The 18377-nt window shown below is 54.4% G+C and overlaps 1 protein-coding gene across 4 annotated transcripts in view; it reads left to right on the forward strand.

The window, feature by feature from the left end:
• The window catches only part of ccdc187 (coiled-coil domain containing 187), a 62957-nt gene that overhangs the window by 29346 nt on the left and 15234 nt on the right, over nt 1–18377 (forward strand). For all 4 annotated transcript variants that reach the window (XM_059952109.1, XM_059952108.1, XM_059952107.1 and 1 more), the window contains exon 6: nt 16568–16673. In XM_059952109.1, the coding sequence (XP_059808092.1) occupies nt 16568–16673 (106 nt within the window). The remainder of the gene's footprint in view (nt 1–16567; nt 16674–18377) is intronic.

The following is an 18377-nucleotide window of genomic DNA, read 5'->3' on the forward strand; positions in this document are numbered from 1 at the left end:
GACAGAGGCGGGAATTGAAACTGCCTGTACTGTAAACTGGAGCACCTGGAGGAAATGAACGTGGTCAGAGGGAGGACGTATAAACTCCATACTGACAGAGGTGGGAATTGAACCCTGATTTCTTGATCGTTGGTGCTGTGAAGTATGATGCTATGCATACTGTATTGTGAATGTGTGCCTGGATTAGCAAGTGAAGTCCCACCTGCTGGGTGCTCCTCACTGGGCTAGTTATGCTCCTCCTGTGCACTTGGCCCGGTTTTCATGAGGGGTATTTCCAGCCACCTCACTGGGGATCATTTATTATTCACCCCAAAGGTGACTTTGGGGAGCATTACATCTTGACATGGTCCTGTGCACACCTGGTGAGTCCCTACCCTGGTCTTCAGACACCCAGGGCTGCGTTAGATTCAATAGCCAGAAACCAGGATGGGCTCTGTGTGGCCCAGTGGATAATCTTGAGTGGCTTGGGAGTCCTGAGTTGGGTTTCTGTGGGCGATAACTTCTAAAGAGTAGATTAATTGAACCAGAAAGCCTTGCTCCAAATTAAAGCCATACATCAGAATATGTCTTACAGAGGGCTTCCCTCAAGCCTTTTGTACAACATTTGCTGATTCTAATGTATGAATGTCCTGCTTGTAATATGGTCAACGGGTTAAGTTTTTTAAGATCTATGGCCCTAGAACTGGGGTTCCCAACCTGGACCTTTGCTTAATGGCATAAGAAAGACTGGGAGTCCCTGATCTGGAATGAGGTGAGTGAACTGCATGTTCTGAATCCCTGTGCCATTTTCTCATTTGCTCTGGTTAACGAAGCCTGCTTAATAGGTGAGGAACAGGAGAGGCAGTTTCACTGGAGGAGATTTGTTGTATGAGCGAGCTAGTCATCTGTCTGGGCAAGGACAGTGACCCGAGCCTTGGTGCTCAATTACTGAGCTTTCTGCAGTGGTGTTGTTAGTCTCTAGGTGTGTTCAGTGTAAGAACACACACAGGAACAGATTGAGGCTGTCGCCACCATACAAAAAGATCACAGCTGATCCAGTGCTTGTCTTGACGCCGGTCTCCTGTTCTCCTCCCCTCTCCAAGCACCTTGTCTTTTTTGCAGTGAAAGTCGGTCAATCTCCATCTCAAGCAAATTCAACAACGCCCCTCCCCATTCCCCGCAGCTCTCTGTGATCGACGACTCCAAAAACTCATGATCCCTGAAAGAAATTCTTCCTCATCCCCATCTCGTGGGGAGCTTCTCTACGATAAGATGGGCTCTTGGTCTTACAATCTACTTCATGATGATTGTGCACTGCATCGTTTACCTGCACTCCACTCTTTTACACTTTATTCTGCATTCTTATTGTTTCACCTTTATTCTAGTTCACTGATTTAACCTGTATAAGTAATATGCAAGACAAGCTTTTCACTGTACATTATACATGTATGGGGGTGTGTGTGTGTGTGTATATATACACACACACACTATACTGTGTAATGTACATTTGATAATATACCAATACCCTCACAAAGCCTTCACAAAGCATCTTCTCAGCACCAATTTATCAACCACCACCACCACCCGTTTTGATGAGAGCATCTCTATTCCATAGATGCTCATCTTCCCAGAATTTGTTCATTCCAAGAGTCAGCCAGCAGAGCCTTTCCTATCCTTTTTCCAACTTGCATGCCTCAATCCCGAAGTGTAGACCAGAAGTGCGCGTGGTCCACCGAGTGTTGTCTCACCAGCACCTTAACAGCAACATTTCCTCACTTTTAAAGATCAACGTCAATTAGGCTTCCCTGCTTTTGGACCTCCAATCTTTCTGCCCCGAGCCTCTTCCTCAGGGCCTCATTCTGCTGAAATAAAAGGAAGTTCTCACTTTCCTCTCCGGGGTACTGGCCAGAATCTGGGATTCATGGGACTCTGCTGTGTGTTCTTCCCCTTGGCCATCAGATTTCTGAATGGACAATGAACCCAGGAACACAACCTCAGTATTTTGTTCCTCACTTTCTGCACTAGTTACTTAAAAAAGAAAATTAGATTATATATACTTATTGTAATTTATAGTTTTATTATGTATTGCAATGTACTGCTGCTGCAAAACCAACAAATTTCACAACATATACCGGTGATGTTAAACCTGATTCTAATCCTGATGTGACTTCTCTCAGCTCCACAGCACCATTCCATTAAATTCAAGGTTCTCTCAGCAGTGAATCTTTTTGGTGCTGGTGCAGTATTGTGCCATTGAAGAGAATGGGTTCAGGCATAAATAAATTGTACTTCTGCATTCAGTTCAACTTTGCCTGGGTGTCGCTGTCAATCTCCTTAATGGGATTGCAACGTTCTCTCCAGATGTCCAGTTCAACCTTGCCTGACTCAGCTTTCATTGGCTTTTCTCCACCACTCTAGACCCTCAGGGCTCAGCTGCCCCCTTCCTCACCCTTGTGGGTGCTGTGTGTCTGGGGTTTAACCCCTTCACTCTCCCACCCCTTGATGGTGCCAGCATTCACTGGGCTTTTAATGCTTACAATCTCCTGCCTCTCAAGGTTTCTGTCTCTCAGTTTAACCCCGTCTCCTACCCCTCCAGGGTGTTGGCTCACTGGGGTTAACCCTCCGCTCTCTCACCTCTCGCGTCTGGGTCTCTGGGATCTAGCCCCCCCCCCCCCCCCGGCACTCTGCTGCCGGCCAGGTAGTGTTTGTAAGATTCTCGTTGCCCTGCTGCACGGTAAACAGCTATTTTCACTGTGGACTGATTTGAATCTGGGAGTGTGAATGCCAAAGAAAATGTAGAAAGGAGTTTGGCCTGTCCCAGTGCTAAAGAACCCAATAAAACATGTTGATGTTTTAAGTGAATGTGATTTAAGATGTGTAATGGCTGGGTAGCAGAGGATTGAGTCAGTGTTGCTTAGAACCTGTGGGCCTTTTATTCTGAGCTGACGGAATGTTTCCAATTATAGAACAACTGTAAAATATAGAACAGAGAGCTTGACTTGAAACAGGGCATGTGAACTTCCAAGCAGGCTGAGAATTGGAAATGGTTACTATGGAACAACAGCTTGAAGTGAGTTCGCACCAGGGAAATGTGATCTTCTCTGGATGGCTGGGGATCCCTGGTTTCCAAGTGAACATCACCTTCTGTTACCACCCCCGCACCACGATTGCAAGTTATCATCTCGTTGCCCACTGTTGTTGTCACAGAACCCAGCTGCTGAATCTCTCAACAATTTGCACTGCCCCCACCCCCCCCCCCACACACAGGCTGCAGTCTTCTGATCAGCCTAGCCTTTTCCCAAACCTGCAGCCTTCCCAGGCTCAGGATGACTGGCACGCATACCCCCCGCCCCCGCCAGTCCCCATTTTCTTTGCTTCATTGTTAAGGGTTGCATCTTCTGGGACCTAAATTCTGACAGACCTTCCTGCTTCTTGCTTGTTCCCTTTCTGCCATCCGATCTGTGTGAAGCTTGGTGTCAAGTGAGGCCTCTCGAGGTGTTTTACTACAGTGCACTACCTGTTTTTGGGTTAAACCTTAAGACGCTGGTCACCTTGCTTCTTGCTGTCTCTGCCCCTTGTCCGTCAGACTGAGTGCACTCAGATGTTCCCCTTTTGAACCATTGCCATCTCTAACTTCTCCCCTAACTCAGGACTCCCACCTCCCATTCGCTTGACCTCATTCCAATCACACTGCCCGCTGCTCTACTCCCATTCTTGGCTGTCAGTGGCAAAGGTGGCCTTGACTTTATATTCATCATTGACATTGACATCCCTCTCCCTGAATAGCCACCTACTCGTTCCTCTACTGTCCCACCTCTGTCCTTCCCTTCTTCATCAAACCCGGGGAAGATTGGGGATGTTGTCTTGCCCATCTCTGCCCCATCTACTGTAGAAGTCGACACCCCCACGTCTTGGTCTTCCAGTCAGCTTCCCAACGACCACTCGGCAGTGAGGTTCCCACCCCTCAAGCTCCTCTCCCTGGTCTCAGGCAGACTCTGCACTCTGACGTGCTGGGGACTTGAATGAGGACGTGCTTTGGGTTCCCCCATGACTGCCTCCTCCTACGACATCTGAACTCTTGGCTATTTCAGCAGTTTGATTTGGACCTCCTGCCCCTCTCCGATTTTTGGCCGTCCCACCAACATTTGGCTATGAAACTCTGGAATTCTCTTCCTAACCCCACTCTGCCTCTCCCCGAACACACTTGTTTGGGTTTCATTGTACAGGGGTGTGACATATCTGGAGCTCTTTTCCACCTTAAGAATGATCTCACTTCCCCTAAATTATGTTTTTAATTTTCACGCCAGTCGCAGACTGCCCCCTCCCCCCCAGCTCCATCAGCCATTGAACCAGTGCCTACTTTCTGAAAGCGCCATCGAATTAATCCCACTCTGTTCCCGCCGCCCTGTAAATTTATCCCCCTTTTCAACTATTTACTCAGTTTCCTGTTGAATGTTGTTACTGAGTCATGTTTTTAAAACGCTCCCTATGTTCACTCTTTATTTTTGCAAATCGCTTTAATTTATTTGGATAATTTTTCCCACTGGTGGGCTTGGCTCGGAGCGCCCGGGTCTGTTTACCCGAGTGTGCAGAGCAGGGGGCGGCGTTCCCGCGACCGCGCCGGCTGCGGCCGATGGACGGGCAGAATCCCCCTCGCCTCTGGGCGGGCTCCGGGAGCCGAGAAACCCCCGCCGACTTTCTGGGCAATCGGGGGTTCACAGGAGGTGCTAATCTGCCCTGGTACACATTGCGCTTGGGTGGTTGTTGCAGCCTTCACCAGCTCTTGGATAAATGTGCTGGTCCTGCAAGGATGGTTTATGAGTCAGAAACAGGTGGAGGGGGTGACAAACCCCCGAAGCCGGATGGATGCCAGCTAGGGGACGAGGGGGTAGCGTACGTGTTCATTTGACCATAGCATCTGCGGTGCACTTTGCGTTCAGGGTTGTGCAGTTGCTGCGTTGCGCTCCCCCGTGTGGGAGAAGCTTGAACTGCAGCGCTCTGTAACCCCGGGACACTTGGTTCTCCCAATGCTAAATAAGAACAAACTCCGGGTTGTACACGTGAGCTTCCTTGAAGGAACCCAGTGCTTCCCTCCAGAGGCACAAGTACATTCTGGGCATCCTGCCATCACAATTCGGGAGTACTACAATATAAAAAAAATGCCTTTAGATTGAGACATTAAAACCCAGCTCCATCTGCCCTCTTGAGGAAAAGGAAAATGTTATCATAAGACATAAAGTAGAATTAGGCCATTCGGCTCATCGAGTCTGCTCTGCTGATCGTATCTCTCTCAAACCCATTCTCCTGCCTTCTTTGAAACCCTTACTAATTAACAAGAATGTACATTAAATATACCCGATAACTTGTCCTCCACAGCTGTCTGCAACAATGAATTTCACAGATTCACCCTGTGAATAAAGAAATTCCACTTCATCCCTGTTCTATAGGGGCGTGCATGTGTTCTGAGGCTGTGCCATCTGGTCCTAGACTTGCCCACTATCATAAACATCCTCTCCAAGTCCACTTTGTCTAGTCTTTTTCAATATTAGCACAACTGGAAGAAGAGCTTGGGCTATGCTCCCTGGGTCACTGTTTCTATCTGAACCAGTATAGCCAAAGAACCAATTATCTGTTGATGGGAGAGTGAAATGAATTGTAGAATCACAGGGCATTTGTGATACAGAAGGAGGCTATTCTGCCCATCCTAGTATGCTGATTGCCAGACCCAACTTGAGGCAGTGGGATTACAGGACCCTGCAGGTCACAGTTGCTCACATACGTTTCCTGAAGGCACCACCACTTTGAGGCAATGAGTTCCAGATCCCCCATCTTACTCTAGGTCAGGAGTGGCAAACCCTCTTGAGTGCCTTTGCCTAAACTGGCGATAATATTCTAGACAATTCTCTCGTGTACTGTGCTAATTTTGAGCAGAGATTATCATTGTTATTTTATTGATCTACTTTCATTGATCTGTTCTCTCTACACCCATGACTGTGTGGCTAGGCATAGCTCAAATGCCATCTATAAAGTTGCCGATGATACAGCCATCGTTGGCAGTATCTCAGGTGGTGACAAGGTGGCGTACAGGGGTGAGATATACCAGCTAGTTGCTTGGTGTTGCAGCAACAACCTTGTACTCAGCGTCGGTAAGACCAAAGAACTGGTTGTGGACTTCAGAAAGGGTGGGGAACACCCACCAGTTCTCACAGAGGGATCAGAAGTGGAGAGGGTGAGACATTTCAAGTTCCTGGGTGTCAATATCTCTGAGGACCCAAGGTGGCCCCAACGTATCGATGCAGCTATAACGAAGGCAAGGCAAGAGCTATATTTCATTAGGAGTTTGAGGAGATTTGGTATGTACCTTGGAGGGCATTCTAACTGGCTACATCACCGTCTGGTATGGGAGGTGGTGGTGGAGGGTGGCTACTACACAGGATCAAAGTAAGCTGCAGAGAGTTATAAAATTAGTCAGCTTCTTCATGGGCACGAGCCTCTGTAGAATCCAGGAGCGATACCTCAGAAAGGTGGGATCCATCATTAAGGTCCTCCACCACCCAGGTCATGCCCTCTTTTCATTGCTACCATCAGGGGAGAAGTACAGGAGCCTGAGGACACACATTCAATGATCCAGGAACAGCTTCTTCCCCTCTGCCATCCGATTTCTGAATGGACATTGAACCCGTGAACACTAGCTCACTTTTTTTTAAATTTCCTTTTTTTTTGCGCTATTTATTCAACTATTTAATGTGTATACTACTGTAATTCCCGGTTTTCTTTTTTTCTCTGTGTCGCAATGTACTGCTGCTGCATAGCAAATTTCATGACATATGCTGGTGCTGTTAAACCTGATTCTGATTGAATGTAATGTGTTTAATTACATAATGGTGCAATTATGGAACTTTCTGTGAAAACACCTCATTGCTCTTGGGTTGTATAAAATCACGCTGTAAATCATTATGTATCCTTTTATTATGGGGGAGGGGTTAAAGAGTCAAAGGGGAGGCACTGCATGCACCCAAGCTGGCTGTTCATTTTCACATTCCCCTACCTCCCCGTTTTTTCTTCACTAAGTGCAAAGGACCCTTCCTATTCACTTCATCTGGTTCACCTCCTCCCTCTCCCCCACCAATCATTTTGTGCATCTTGGGGGCCCCCCAGCTCGTATGGAAATAATGCAAGCCAATCCAGTTTTCCATTCCTGAGAACATCCTCCTAAATTGCCTCTCCTGGGATCCCGTGGACACAGGGAGGGTGAGAGTCTATGGTTGTCTTGTGGTGGTGGTGGCATCCATCGGTCTCGAGAGACCATGGATCTGCACCTGGAATTTCCAGGGCGCAGACCTGGGCAGGGTTGTACAGGAGACCGGCAGTTGCCCAGCTGCAGGCATTCCCCTCTCCACGCCACCGATGTTGTCCAAGGGAAGGGCACTAGGACCCATGCAGCTTGGCACCGGTGACGTCGCAGAGCAATGTGTTGTTAAGTGCCTTGCTCAAGGACACAAACACGCTACCTCAGCTGAACCAGTGACCTTCAGGTTACTAGTCTGATGCCTTGCCCACTGAGCCACGCGCCAACTGTCTTGTGGACAGTTAGTAAAGTCGGTGCGTAATTGTTGCTGCCGATCAGACACGGAGGCTGTCAACCCCCACATGAGTGTATGTCTCAGAGATCTGTGCTGTCTATCACTGTTCTAGTCTCTGTGGGCTTTGGTTTTACTTTGGAGCACTCCTCTGTTTCCTGCAAAACAAACTGATCCGTATCTCCACAGTTTTCTCAGATTTTTTTGTCCCTTTCTGTTCATATTCAGTGCCTTCACTAATAAATGATAACGTCCCATTCATTTCCTTAACCGCCTCTCGACCTGCCCACACCTACGGAGCACCTGTGGACATTCGCTCTAACGTTGCTCCATTCTGCACACTGCTTCACGGGCATTTTTGAACCTCTCTCTCAGTGAGTTTACACCCTCTCCCCTTCCTTGATTAAACTTCAAGCGCTAGTTTTCTGCTCAGTTGACCTGATCATTTATATTTTCACTTCTCTGCCTGGCACCTGGCTGCGGAGAGCTCAGAGAACAATAAGATGGAGGGATTTCACAGCACTGGGGAAGGCTGAGGAGTGTATCTCATTTCTGAATTTCCCCTGTTAACCTCAGATCCCGTGGGCCCCACGAGGACAAGGGTCTCAGTATTTTTATGGCCAGTTAGTAATCTGGTGAGTAATTACTGATACTCGTGGTGGTGGTGATGATCAGAAGTGGAGGCTGTCCGTCCCCACATTATTGGAAAGCCATTCAGTGTGAGATCATTGTGATTTATCACTAGTCCAGTCTCCTAGTTTTGGTTTTGCTTTGGACAGAGCAGTGCTGTGACAAAACTTTGCTTCCTGGTAAACAAACTGATCACTGTTTCACTTCACGCCAAAGTTTGCTAAAATCCCCCACCAACTCGGCTTTATATAATCATCTGTGTCTGACTGCCTTCACCATCTTGAATGTTTCGTTCTTTCCCAGTTCTATCTGCCGAGCTGAAAGCTACCCTGTGCCGATCGGAGTGCCCGTCCTAACAATCCTGTAGTTAATCCTCAAACTTACCTTGTAATATCAAAAAATATGGAGATTTCATAAATCTAAAATGAAAATTGCTTGGACCTCTCTCTGCTTAAAATGTTGTCAAAACTGCTGACCCTCCCTGGGGTTCAGACCCCTCCCCTGAAGGTGCTGACTGGGGTTCAGTACCCTCCCTGGGGTTCAGACCCCTCCCCTGAAGGTGCTGACTGGGGTTCAGTCCCCTCTCTGGGGCTCAGACCCCTCCCATGAAGGTGCTGACACTCACTGGGTTCAGTCCCCTCCCCTGAAGGTGCTGATCCTCACTGGGGTTCAGTCCCCTCCCCTGAAGGTGCTGACCCTCCCTGGGGTTCAGACCCCTCCCCTGAAGGTGCTGACTCTCACTGGGTTCAGACCCCTCCCCTGAAAGTGCGGACCCTCCCTGGGGTTCAGACCCCTCCCCTGAAGGTGCGGACCCTCCCTGGGGTTCAGACCCCTCCCCTGAAGGTGCGGACCCTCCCTGGGGTTCAGACCCCTCCCCTGAAGGTGCGGACCCTCCCTGGGGTTCAGACCCCTCCCCTGAAGGTGCGGACCCTCCCTGGGGTTCAGACCCCTCCCCTGAAGGTGCGGACCCTCCCTGGGGTTCAGACCCCTCCCCTGAAGGTGCGGACCCTCCCTGGGGTTCAGACCCCTCCCCTGAAGGTGCGGACCCTCCCTGGGGTTCAGACCCCTCCCCTGAAGGTGCGGACCCTCCCTGGGTTCAGACCCCTCCCCTGAAGGTGCGGACTCTCACTGGGGTTCAGACCCCTCCCCTGAAGGTGCTGACTCTCACTGGGGTTCAGACCCTTCCCCTGAAGGTGCTGACCCTCACTGGGTCAGTCCCCTCCCCTGAAGGTGCGGACTCTCACTGGGGTTCAGACCCCTCCCCTGAAGGTGCTGACCCTCATTGGGTTCAGTCCCCTCCCCTGAAGGTGCTGACTCTCCCTGGGGTTCAGTCCCCTCGCCTGAAGGTGCGGACTCTCACTGGGGTTCAGACCCCTCCCCTGAAGGTGCTGACCCTCACTGTGGTTCAGACCCCTCCCCTGAAGGTGCTGACTCTCACTGGGTTCAGACCCCTCCCCTGAAGGTGCTGACTCTCACTGGGGTTCAGACCCCTCCCCTGAAGGTGCTGACCCTCACTGGGTCAGTCCCCTCCCCTGAAGGTGCAGACTCTCACTGGGGTTCAGACCCCTCCCCTGAAGGTGCTGACCCTCACTGGGTCAGTCCCCTCCCCTGAAGGTGCGGACTCTCACTGGGGTTCAGACCCCTCCCCTGAAGGTGCTGACCCTCACTGGGTTCAGTCCCCTCCCCTGAAGGTGCTGACTCTCCCTGGGGTTCAGTCCCCTCGCCTGAAGGTGCTGACTCTCACTGGGGTTCAGAACCCTCGCCTGAAGGTGCTGACCCTCACTGGGTTCAGACCCCTCCCCTGAAGGTGCTGACCCTCACTGGGTTCAGTTCCCTCCCCTGAAGGTGCTGACCCTCACTGGGGTTCAGTCCCCTCCCCTGAAGGTGCTGACTCTCACTGGGGTTCAGTCCCCTCCCCTGAAGGTGCTGACCCTCACTGGGGTTCAGTCCCCTCCCCTGAAGGTGCTGACTCTCACTGGGGTTCAGTCCCCTCCCCTGAAGGTGCTGACTCTCACTGTGGTTCAGTCCCCTCCCCTGAAGGTGCTGACTCTCACTGGGGTTCAGAACCCTCGCCTGAAGGTGCTGACCCTCACTGGGTTCAGACCCCTCCCCTGAAGGTGCTGACTCTCACTGGGTTCAGTTCCCTCCCCTGAAGGTGCTGACCATCACCGGGTTCAGACCCCTCCCCTGAAGGTGCTGACCCTCCCTGGGGTTCAGACCACTCCCCTGAAGGTGCTGACCCTCCCTGGGGTTCAGACCCCTCCCCTGAAGGTGCTGACCCTCCCTGGGGTTCAGACCCCTCCCCTGAAGGTGCTGACCCTCCCTGGGGTTCAGACCCCTCCCCTGAAGGTGCTGACCCTCCCTGGGGTTCAGACCCCTCCCCTGAAGGTGCTGACCCTCACTGGGTTCAGTTCCCTCCCCTGAAGGTGCTGACCCTCACTGGGTTCAGTTCCCTCCCCTGAAGGTGCTGACCATCACCGGGTTCAGACCCCTCCCCTGAAGGTGCTGACTCTCACTGGGTTCAGACCCCTCCCCTGAAGGTGCTGACCCTCCCTGGGGTTCAGACCACTCCCCTGAAGGTGCTGACCCTCCCTGGGGTTCAGACCCCTCCCCTGAAGGTGCTGACCCTCCCTGGGGTTCAGACCCCTCCCCTGAAGGTGCTGACCCTCCCTGGGGTTCAGACCCCTCCCCTGAAGGTGCTGACCCTCCCTGGGTTCAGAACCCTCCCCTGAAGGTGCTGACCCTCACTGGGGTTCAGACCCCTCCCCTGAAGGTGCTGACCCTCTCTGGGTTCAGACCCCTCCCCTGAAGGTGCTGACTCTCACTGGGTTCAGACCCCTCCCCTGAAGGTGCGGACCCTCCCTGGGGTTCAGACCCCTCCCCTGAAGGTGCTGACCCTCCCTGGGGTTCAGACCCCTCCCCTGAAGGTGCGGACTCTCACTGGGGATCAGTCCCCTCCCCTGAAGGTGCTGACTCTCACTGGGGTTCAGACCCCTCCCCTGAAAGTGCTGACTCTCACTGGGGTTCAGACCCCTCCCCTGAAGGTGCTGACCCTCACTGGGTTCAGTCCCCTCCCCTGAAGGTGCTGACCCTCACTGGGGTTCAGTCCCCTCCCCTGAAGGTGCTGACCCTCACTGGGGTTCAGTCCCCTCCCCTGAAGGTGCTGACCCTCACTGGGGTTCAGTCCCCTCCCCTGAAGGTGCTGACCCTCACTGGGGTTCAGTCCCCTCCCCTGAAGGTGCTGACTCTCTCTGGGTTCAGACCCCTCCCCTGAAGGTGCTGACTCTCACTTTCAGTCCCCTCCCCTGAAGGTGCTGACCCTCACTGGGTTCAGTCCCCTCCCCTGAAGGTGCTGACCCTCACTGGGTTCAGACCCCTCCCCTGAAGGTGCTGATTCTGACTGGGGTTCAGACCCCTCCCCTGAAGGTGTTGACCCTCACTGGGGTTCAGTCCCTTCCCCTGAAGGTGCTGACCCTCCCTGGGATTCAGTCCCCTCCCCTGAAGGTGCTGACTCTCACTGGGGTTCAGACCCCTCCCCTGAAAGTGCTGACTCTCACTGGGTTCAGTCCCCTCCCCTGAAGGTGCTGACACTCACTGGGGTTCAGACCCCTCCCCTGAAGGTGCTGACTCTCACTGGGTTCAGTCCCCTCCCCTGAAGGTGCTGACACTCACTGGGGTTCAGACCCCTCCCCTGAAAGTGCTGACTCTCACTGGGTTCAGTCCCCTCCCCTGAAGGTGCTGACCCTCACTGGGGTTCAGAACCCTCCCCTGAAGGTGCTGACTCTCACTGGGTTCAGACCCCTCCCCTGAAGGTGCTGACTCTCACTGGGTTCAGTCCCCTCCCCTGAAGGTGCTGACTCTCACTGGGTTCAGACTCCTCCCCTGAAGGTGCTGACACTCACTGGGGTTCAGAAGCCTCCCCTGAAGGTGCTGACCCTCACTGGGATTCAGACCCCTCCCCTGAAGGTGCTGACTCTCACTGGGGTTCAGACCCCTCCCCTGAAGGTGCTGACTCTCACTGGGTTCAGACCCCTCCCCTGAAGGTGCTGACCCTCACTGGGTTCAGACCCCTCCCCTGAAGGTGCTGACCCTCACTGGGTTCAGACCCCTCCCCTGAAGGTGCTGACCCTCACTGGGTTCAGACCCCTCCCCTGAAGGTGCTGACCCTCACTGGGTTCAGACCCCTCCCCTGAAGGTGCTGACCCTCACTGGGTTCAGACCCCTCCCCTGAAGGTGCTGACCCTCACTGGGTTCAGACCCCTCCCCTGAAGGTGCTGACCCTCACTGGGATTCAGACCCCTCCCCTGAAGGTGCTGACCCTCAGTGGTGTTCAGACCCCTCCCCTGAAGGTGCTGACCCTCAGTGGTGTTCAGACCCCTCCCCTGAAGGTGCTGACTCTCAGTGGTGTTCAGACCCCTCCCCTGAAGGTGCTGACCCTCCCTGGGGTTCAGTCCCCTCCCCGAAGGTGCTGACCCCCACTGGGTTCAGTCCCCTCCCCTGAAGGTGCTGACACTCACTGGGGTTCAGACCCCTCCCCTGAAGGTGCTGACCCTCACTGGGGTTCAGACCCCTCCCCTGAAGGTGCTGACCCTCACTGGGTTCAGACCCCTCCCCTGAAGGTGCTGACTCTCACTGGGTTCAGTTCCCTCCCCTGAAGGTGCTGACCATCACCGGGTTCAGACCCCTCCCCTGAAGGTGCTGACCCTCCCTGGGGTTCAGACCACTCCCCTGAAGGTGCTGACCCTCCCTGGGGTTCAGACCCCTCCCCTGAAGGTGCTGACCCTCCCTGGGGTTCAGACCCCTCCCCTGAAGGTGCTGACCCTCCCTGGGGTTCAGACCCCTCCCCTGAAGGTGCTGACCCTCCCTGGGGTTCAGACCCCTCCCCTGAAGGTGCTGACCCTCACTGGGTTCAGTTCCCTCCCCTGAAGGTGCTGACCCTCACTGGGTTCAGTTCCCTCCCCTGAAGGTGCTGACCATCACCGGGTTCAGACCCCTCCCCTGAAGGTGCTGACTCTCACTGGGTTCAGACCCCTCCCCTGAAGGTGCTGACCCTCCCTGGGGTTCAGACCACTCCCCTGAAGGTGCTGACCCTCCCTGGGGTTCAGACCCCTCCCCTGAAGGTGCTGACCCTCCCTGGGGTTCAGACCCCTCCCCTGAAGGTGCTGACCCTCCCTGGGGTTCAGACCCCTCCCCTGAAGGTGCTGACCCTCCCTGGGTTCAGAACCCTCCCCTGAAGGTGCTGACCCTCACTGGGGTTCAGACCCCTCCCCTGAAGGTGCTGACCCTCTCTGGGTTCAGACCCCTCCCCTGAAGGTGCTGACTCTCACTGGGTTCAGACCCCTCCCCTGAAGGTGCGGACCCTCCCTGGGGTTCAGACCCCTCCCCTGAAGGTGCTGACCCTCCCTGGGGTTCAGACCCCTCCCCTGAAGGTGCGGACTCTCACTGGGGATCAGTCCCCTCCCCTGAAGGTGCTGACTCTCACTGGGGTTCAGACCCCTCCCCTGAAAGTGCTGACTCTCACTGGGGTTCAGACCCCTCCCCTGAAGGTGCTGACCCTCACTGGGTTCAGTCCCCTCCCCTGAAGGTGCTGACCCTCACTGGGGTTCAGTCCCCTCCCCTGAAGGTGCTGACCCTCACTGGGGTTCAGTCCCCTCCCCTGAAGGTGCTGACCCTCACTGGGGTTCAGTCCCCTCCCCTGAAGGTGCTGACCCTCACTGGGGTTCAGTCCCCTCCCCTGAAGGTGCTGACTCTCTCTGGGTTCAGACCCCTCCCCTGAAGGTGCTGACTCTCACTTTCAGTCCCCTCCCCTGAAGGTGCTGACCCTCACTGGGTTCAGTCCCCTCCCCTGAAGGTGCTGACCCTCACTGGGTTCAGACCCCTCCCCTGAAGGTGCTGATTCTGACTGGGGTTCAGACCCCTCCCCTGAAGGTGTTGACCCTCACTGGGGTTCAGTCCCTTCCCCTGAAGGTGCTGACCCTCCCTGGGATTCAGTCCCCTCCCCTGAAGGTGCTGACTCTCACTGGGGTTCAGACCCCTCCCCTGAAAGTGCTGACTCTCACTGGGTTCAGTCCCCTCCCCTGAAGGTGCTGACACTCACTGGGGTTCAGACCCCTCCCCTGAAGGTGCTGACTCTCACTGGGTTCAGTCCCCTCCCCTGAAGGTGCTGACACTCACTGGGGTTCAGACCCCTCCCCTGAAAGTGCTGACTCTCACTGGGTTCAGTCCCCTCCCCTGAAGGTGCTGACCCTCACTGGGGTTCAGAACCCTCCCCTGAAGGTGCTGACTCTCACTGGGTTCAGACCCCTCCCCTGAAGGTGCTGACTCTCACTGGGTTCAGTCCCCTCCCCTGAAGGTGCTGACTCTCACTGGGTTCAGACTCCTCCCCTGAAGGTGCTGACACTCACTTGGGGTTCAGAAGCCTCCCCTGAAGGTGCTGACCCTCACTGGGTTCAGTCCCCTCCCCTGAAGGTGCTGACTCTCACTGGGTTCAGACCCCTCCCCTGAAGGTGCTGACTCTCACTGGGTTCAGTCCCCTCCCCTTAAGGTGCTGACTCTCACTGGGTTCAGACCCCTCCCCTGAAGGTGCTGACTCTCACTGGGGTTCAGACCCCTCCCCTGAAGGTGCTGACTCTCACTGGGTTCAGACCCCTCCCCTGAAGGTGCTGACCCTCACTGGGTTCAGACCCCTCCCCTGAAGGTGCTGACCCTCACTGGGTTCAGACCCCTCCCCTGAAGGTGCTGACCCTCACTGGGTTCAGACCCCTCCCCTGAAGGTGCTGACCCTCACTGGGTTCAGACCCCTCCCCTGAAGGTGCTGACCCTCACTGGGTTCAGACCCCTCCCCTGAAGGTGCTGACCCTCACTGGGATTCAGACCCCTCCCCTGAAGGTGCTGACTCTCACTGAGTTCAGACCCCTCCCCTGAAGGTGCTGACTCTCCCTGGGGATCAGACCCCTCCCCGGGGTTCAGACCCCTCCCCGAAGGTGCTGATCCTCACTGTGTTCAGACCCCTCCCCTGAAGGTGCTGACCCTCACTGGGTTCAGACCCCTCCCCTGAAAGTGCTGACCCTCACTGGGTTCAGACCCCTCCCCTGAAGGTGCTGACCCTCAGTGGTGTTCAGACCCCTCCCCTGAAGGTGCTGACCCTCAGTGGTGTTCAGACCCCTCCCCTGAAGGTGCTGACCCTCAGTGGTGTTCAGACCCCTCCCCTGAAGGTGCTGACCCTCAGTGGTGTTCAGACCCCTCCCCTGAAGGTGCTGACCCTCAGTGGTGTTCAGACCCCTCCCCTGAAGGTGCTGACTCTCAGTGGTGTTCAGACCCCTCCCCTGAAGGTGCTGACCCTCCCTGGGGTTCAGTCCCCTCCCCGAAGGTGCTGACCCCCACTGGGTTCAGTCCCCTCCCCTGAAGGTGCTGACACTCACTGGGGTTCAGACCCCTCCCCTGAAGGTGCTGACCCTCACTGGGGATCAGACCCCTCCCCTGAAGGTGCTGACTCTCACTGGGTTCAGACCCCTCCCCTGAAGGTGCTGACCCTCCCTGGGGTTCAGACCCCTCCCCTGAAGGTGCTGACCCTCACTGGGGTTCAGACCCCTCCCCTGAAGGTGCTGACTCTCACTGGGTTCAGTCCCCTCCCCTGAAGGTGCTGACCCTCACTGGGTTCAGACCCCTCCCCTGAAAGTGCTGACCCTCACTGGGTTCAGACCCCTCCCCTGAAGGTGCTGACCCTCAGTGGTGTTCAGACCCCTCCCCTGAAGGTGCTGACCCTCAGTGGTGTTCAGACCCCTCCCCTGAAGGTGCTGACCCTCAGTGGTGTTCAGACTCCTCCCCTGAAGGTGCTGACCCTCACTGGGTTCAGACCCCTCCCCTGAAGGTGCTGACCCTCACTGGGTACAGTCCCTTCCCTTGAAGGTGCTGACCCTCACTGGGTTCAGACCCCTCCCCTGAAGGTGCTGACCCTCACTGGGTTCAGTCCCCTCCCCTGAAGGTGCTGACTCTCACTGGGTTCAGACCCCTCCCCTGAAGGTGCTGACCCTCACTGGGTTCAGACCCCTCCCCTGAAGGTGCTGACCCTCACTGGGTACAGTCCCTTCCCTTGAAGGTGCTGATGCTCACCAGCCATACCTCGTGGTTGAGCTGTCTGTTCTTCCCTGTCAAGCTGAACAGCTAACTATCCCCCTTGTTACTGAACATCAAGCTGAACTGGGCTCCTTGTCGATTTTTGCCCCCTCCCAGCCTGCCCTGACGCGCGTGTCGCTGTTTGCTTTTGTGTAATGACTGCCCCATGCATGGGATTTTTATGCTTGAGTCTATAAACTCGAAGGGGTCAAGTGTCCCAGAGCAGAACTGTATCTAATCTGTCCCATGGATTTGTGTTTTAGGAGGTGGCCAGGAGGCTCCAGGAGGAGGAAGAGCTGAGGAACCAGAGGAGACTCACACTGGAGGCTGAGGTGTATGGAACCAGACAGGAGGCATACCGACAGAAGGGTAAAGAGGGCCACATCCTTGTATTTTGATAGCGCCTTACACCAAGTCCAGCCTCAGAGGACATCACCGTCAATGAATTACTCTGTGATAATGTGAGAGATGTGGCAGCCAGTTTGTGCGCAGCAAGTTCCCACAAGCAGTAATCTAGCAAGGTTTCCTCGCTAATGTGAGAGTAATGGAGACAGAAGCATACTCAGCCTGCTCTGCTATTAGTAAGAGCATGACTGATCTTTACCTTGGCACCATTTCCCTGCGTGAGCGCCACCATGTCATTGATATCTATTCTCCTCCTCATCTCTGCCTTGAATACATGCATCATCTGAACTTCCACAGCTCAGAGATTCCCCGCCCTCTGGGTGAGGAGATCTCTTTCTGAGTACCCCAAGGCATTATCTTTCAGCCTTCATTACAAGCAGCACCACTGACAATGCTGGGCTGCCCCGGCGCAGAATCCCGGTCAGGACACAGCCCACTGAACCACGACTGCCTCCTGCGGCTGGGATGGAGTGAGACGCTGACTTGTCCCTGATCGATGTCACTACGCAGAGCAAACCCTCTCTCCGAGAACCATTTCTGCAGACCCACTCTCAGATCCCTTCCTTTTACCCTCGCGTCCCTGTTGAAAGTTTTATCAATGGTCACAGGTGCAGGGGGAGTGGAAGGAAGACTAACTCTATTCCTGACATGTACGTTGGAACGTTCAGTGGAATGCATAGCCTGCGTCTGTGACCGGCACAGTCTGATGTCGTGCCGGGGCAGGGCAGCCGCACGTCCGACGCCCATGACTTACTAACGCTCCTTTGGAAGATGGAAGGAAGCAGGACCACACACAGGAAATGTACAGAGATACCCTGATGACTGACGCTGTTACACAACCTGCTATGCTACTTGTGCAGCCTGGGAGTGACAGAAGTGGTTTCGGGCTGGGTTGCTCCACTCCAGAAGTTCACTTCAGAAAATCACTTTGAGTTCCCTTTGTCACGTCTGACGCCAGTGGTCTACCTCGTCACCTCCTGCCAGGAGTCCAGCTTGTGCAGACACTGATACAAGAGTGTTGTTAGTGTTTAATCAGTTGCCAAATTTCCGCTTCGAGGATTCATTCCCAAATGAAATAATTCAGCCTCTCTTTATCTTGATAATGAGCAGTTACTCAGCAGCAGAATGGGCTTTTACCTACTGATCTGTGTCCGAGCTTTAAACACTTTTTGAGGCCCACAGCCTGATCTCTCAGGGGACGGGCGCTCTCTCTTTCCAGCTGATGGACGTGGGTTTGACGGAAGGGGGCAGGAACACACATCTTCAACTGGAGTCCATATAAGGAGAGCAGCTGAAGTCATTTGGCCAAAGACCCCGTGTTCACACTTTGCCCTCTGGGGGGGACGTTGTGCCAGGAGGTGACGAGGTAGACCACTGGCGTCAGACGTGACAAAGGGAACTCAAAGTGATTTAACGCCTGGCATTCGCTGGTGGTTTAATTGGCCATCGTAAGGAGGGTTTACCTGTGGGTCTATGCCACAGAACAGCCCGGGGGCGTCTGCTGTTTCCGAACTGGCCTCTGACAAGCTGCCCTCCTTCAAACCCCGCACCATGTGGATCATGTGAACAGAGTTGGGGTGGGCTTCAAGTGACCGCTGGTGTGGGGGTGGGGGGGGGGGTCAGGTTTTGTTGTCCAGAATCTGTATCTCAAATGGTAGTGAGGCAGGT

Source organism: Hypanus sabinus, chromosome 27, assembly GCF_030144855.1.
Source record: "Hypanus sabinus isolate sHypSab1 chromosome 27, sHypSab1.hap1, whole genome shotgun sequence".
Taxonomy (NCBI): domain Eukaryota; kingdom Metazoa; phylum Chordata; class Chondrichthyes; order Myliobatiformes; family Dasyatidae; genus Hypanus; species Hypanus sabinus.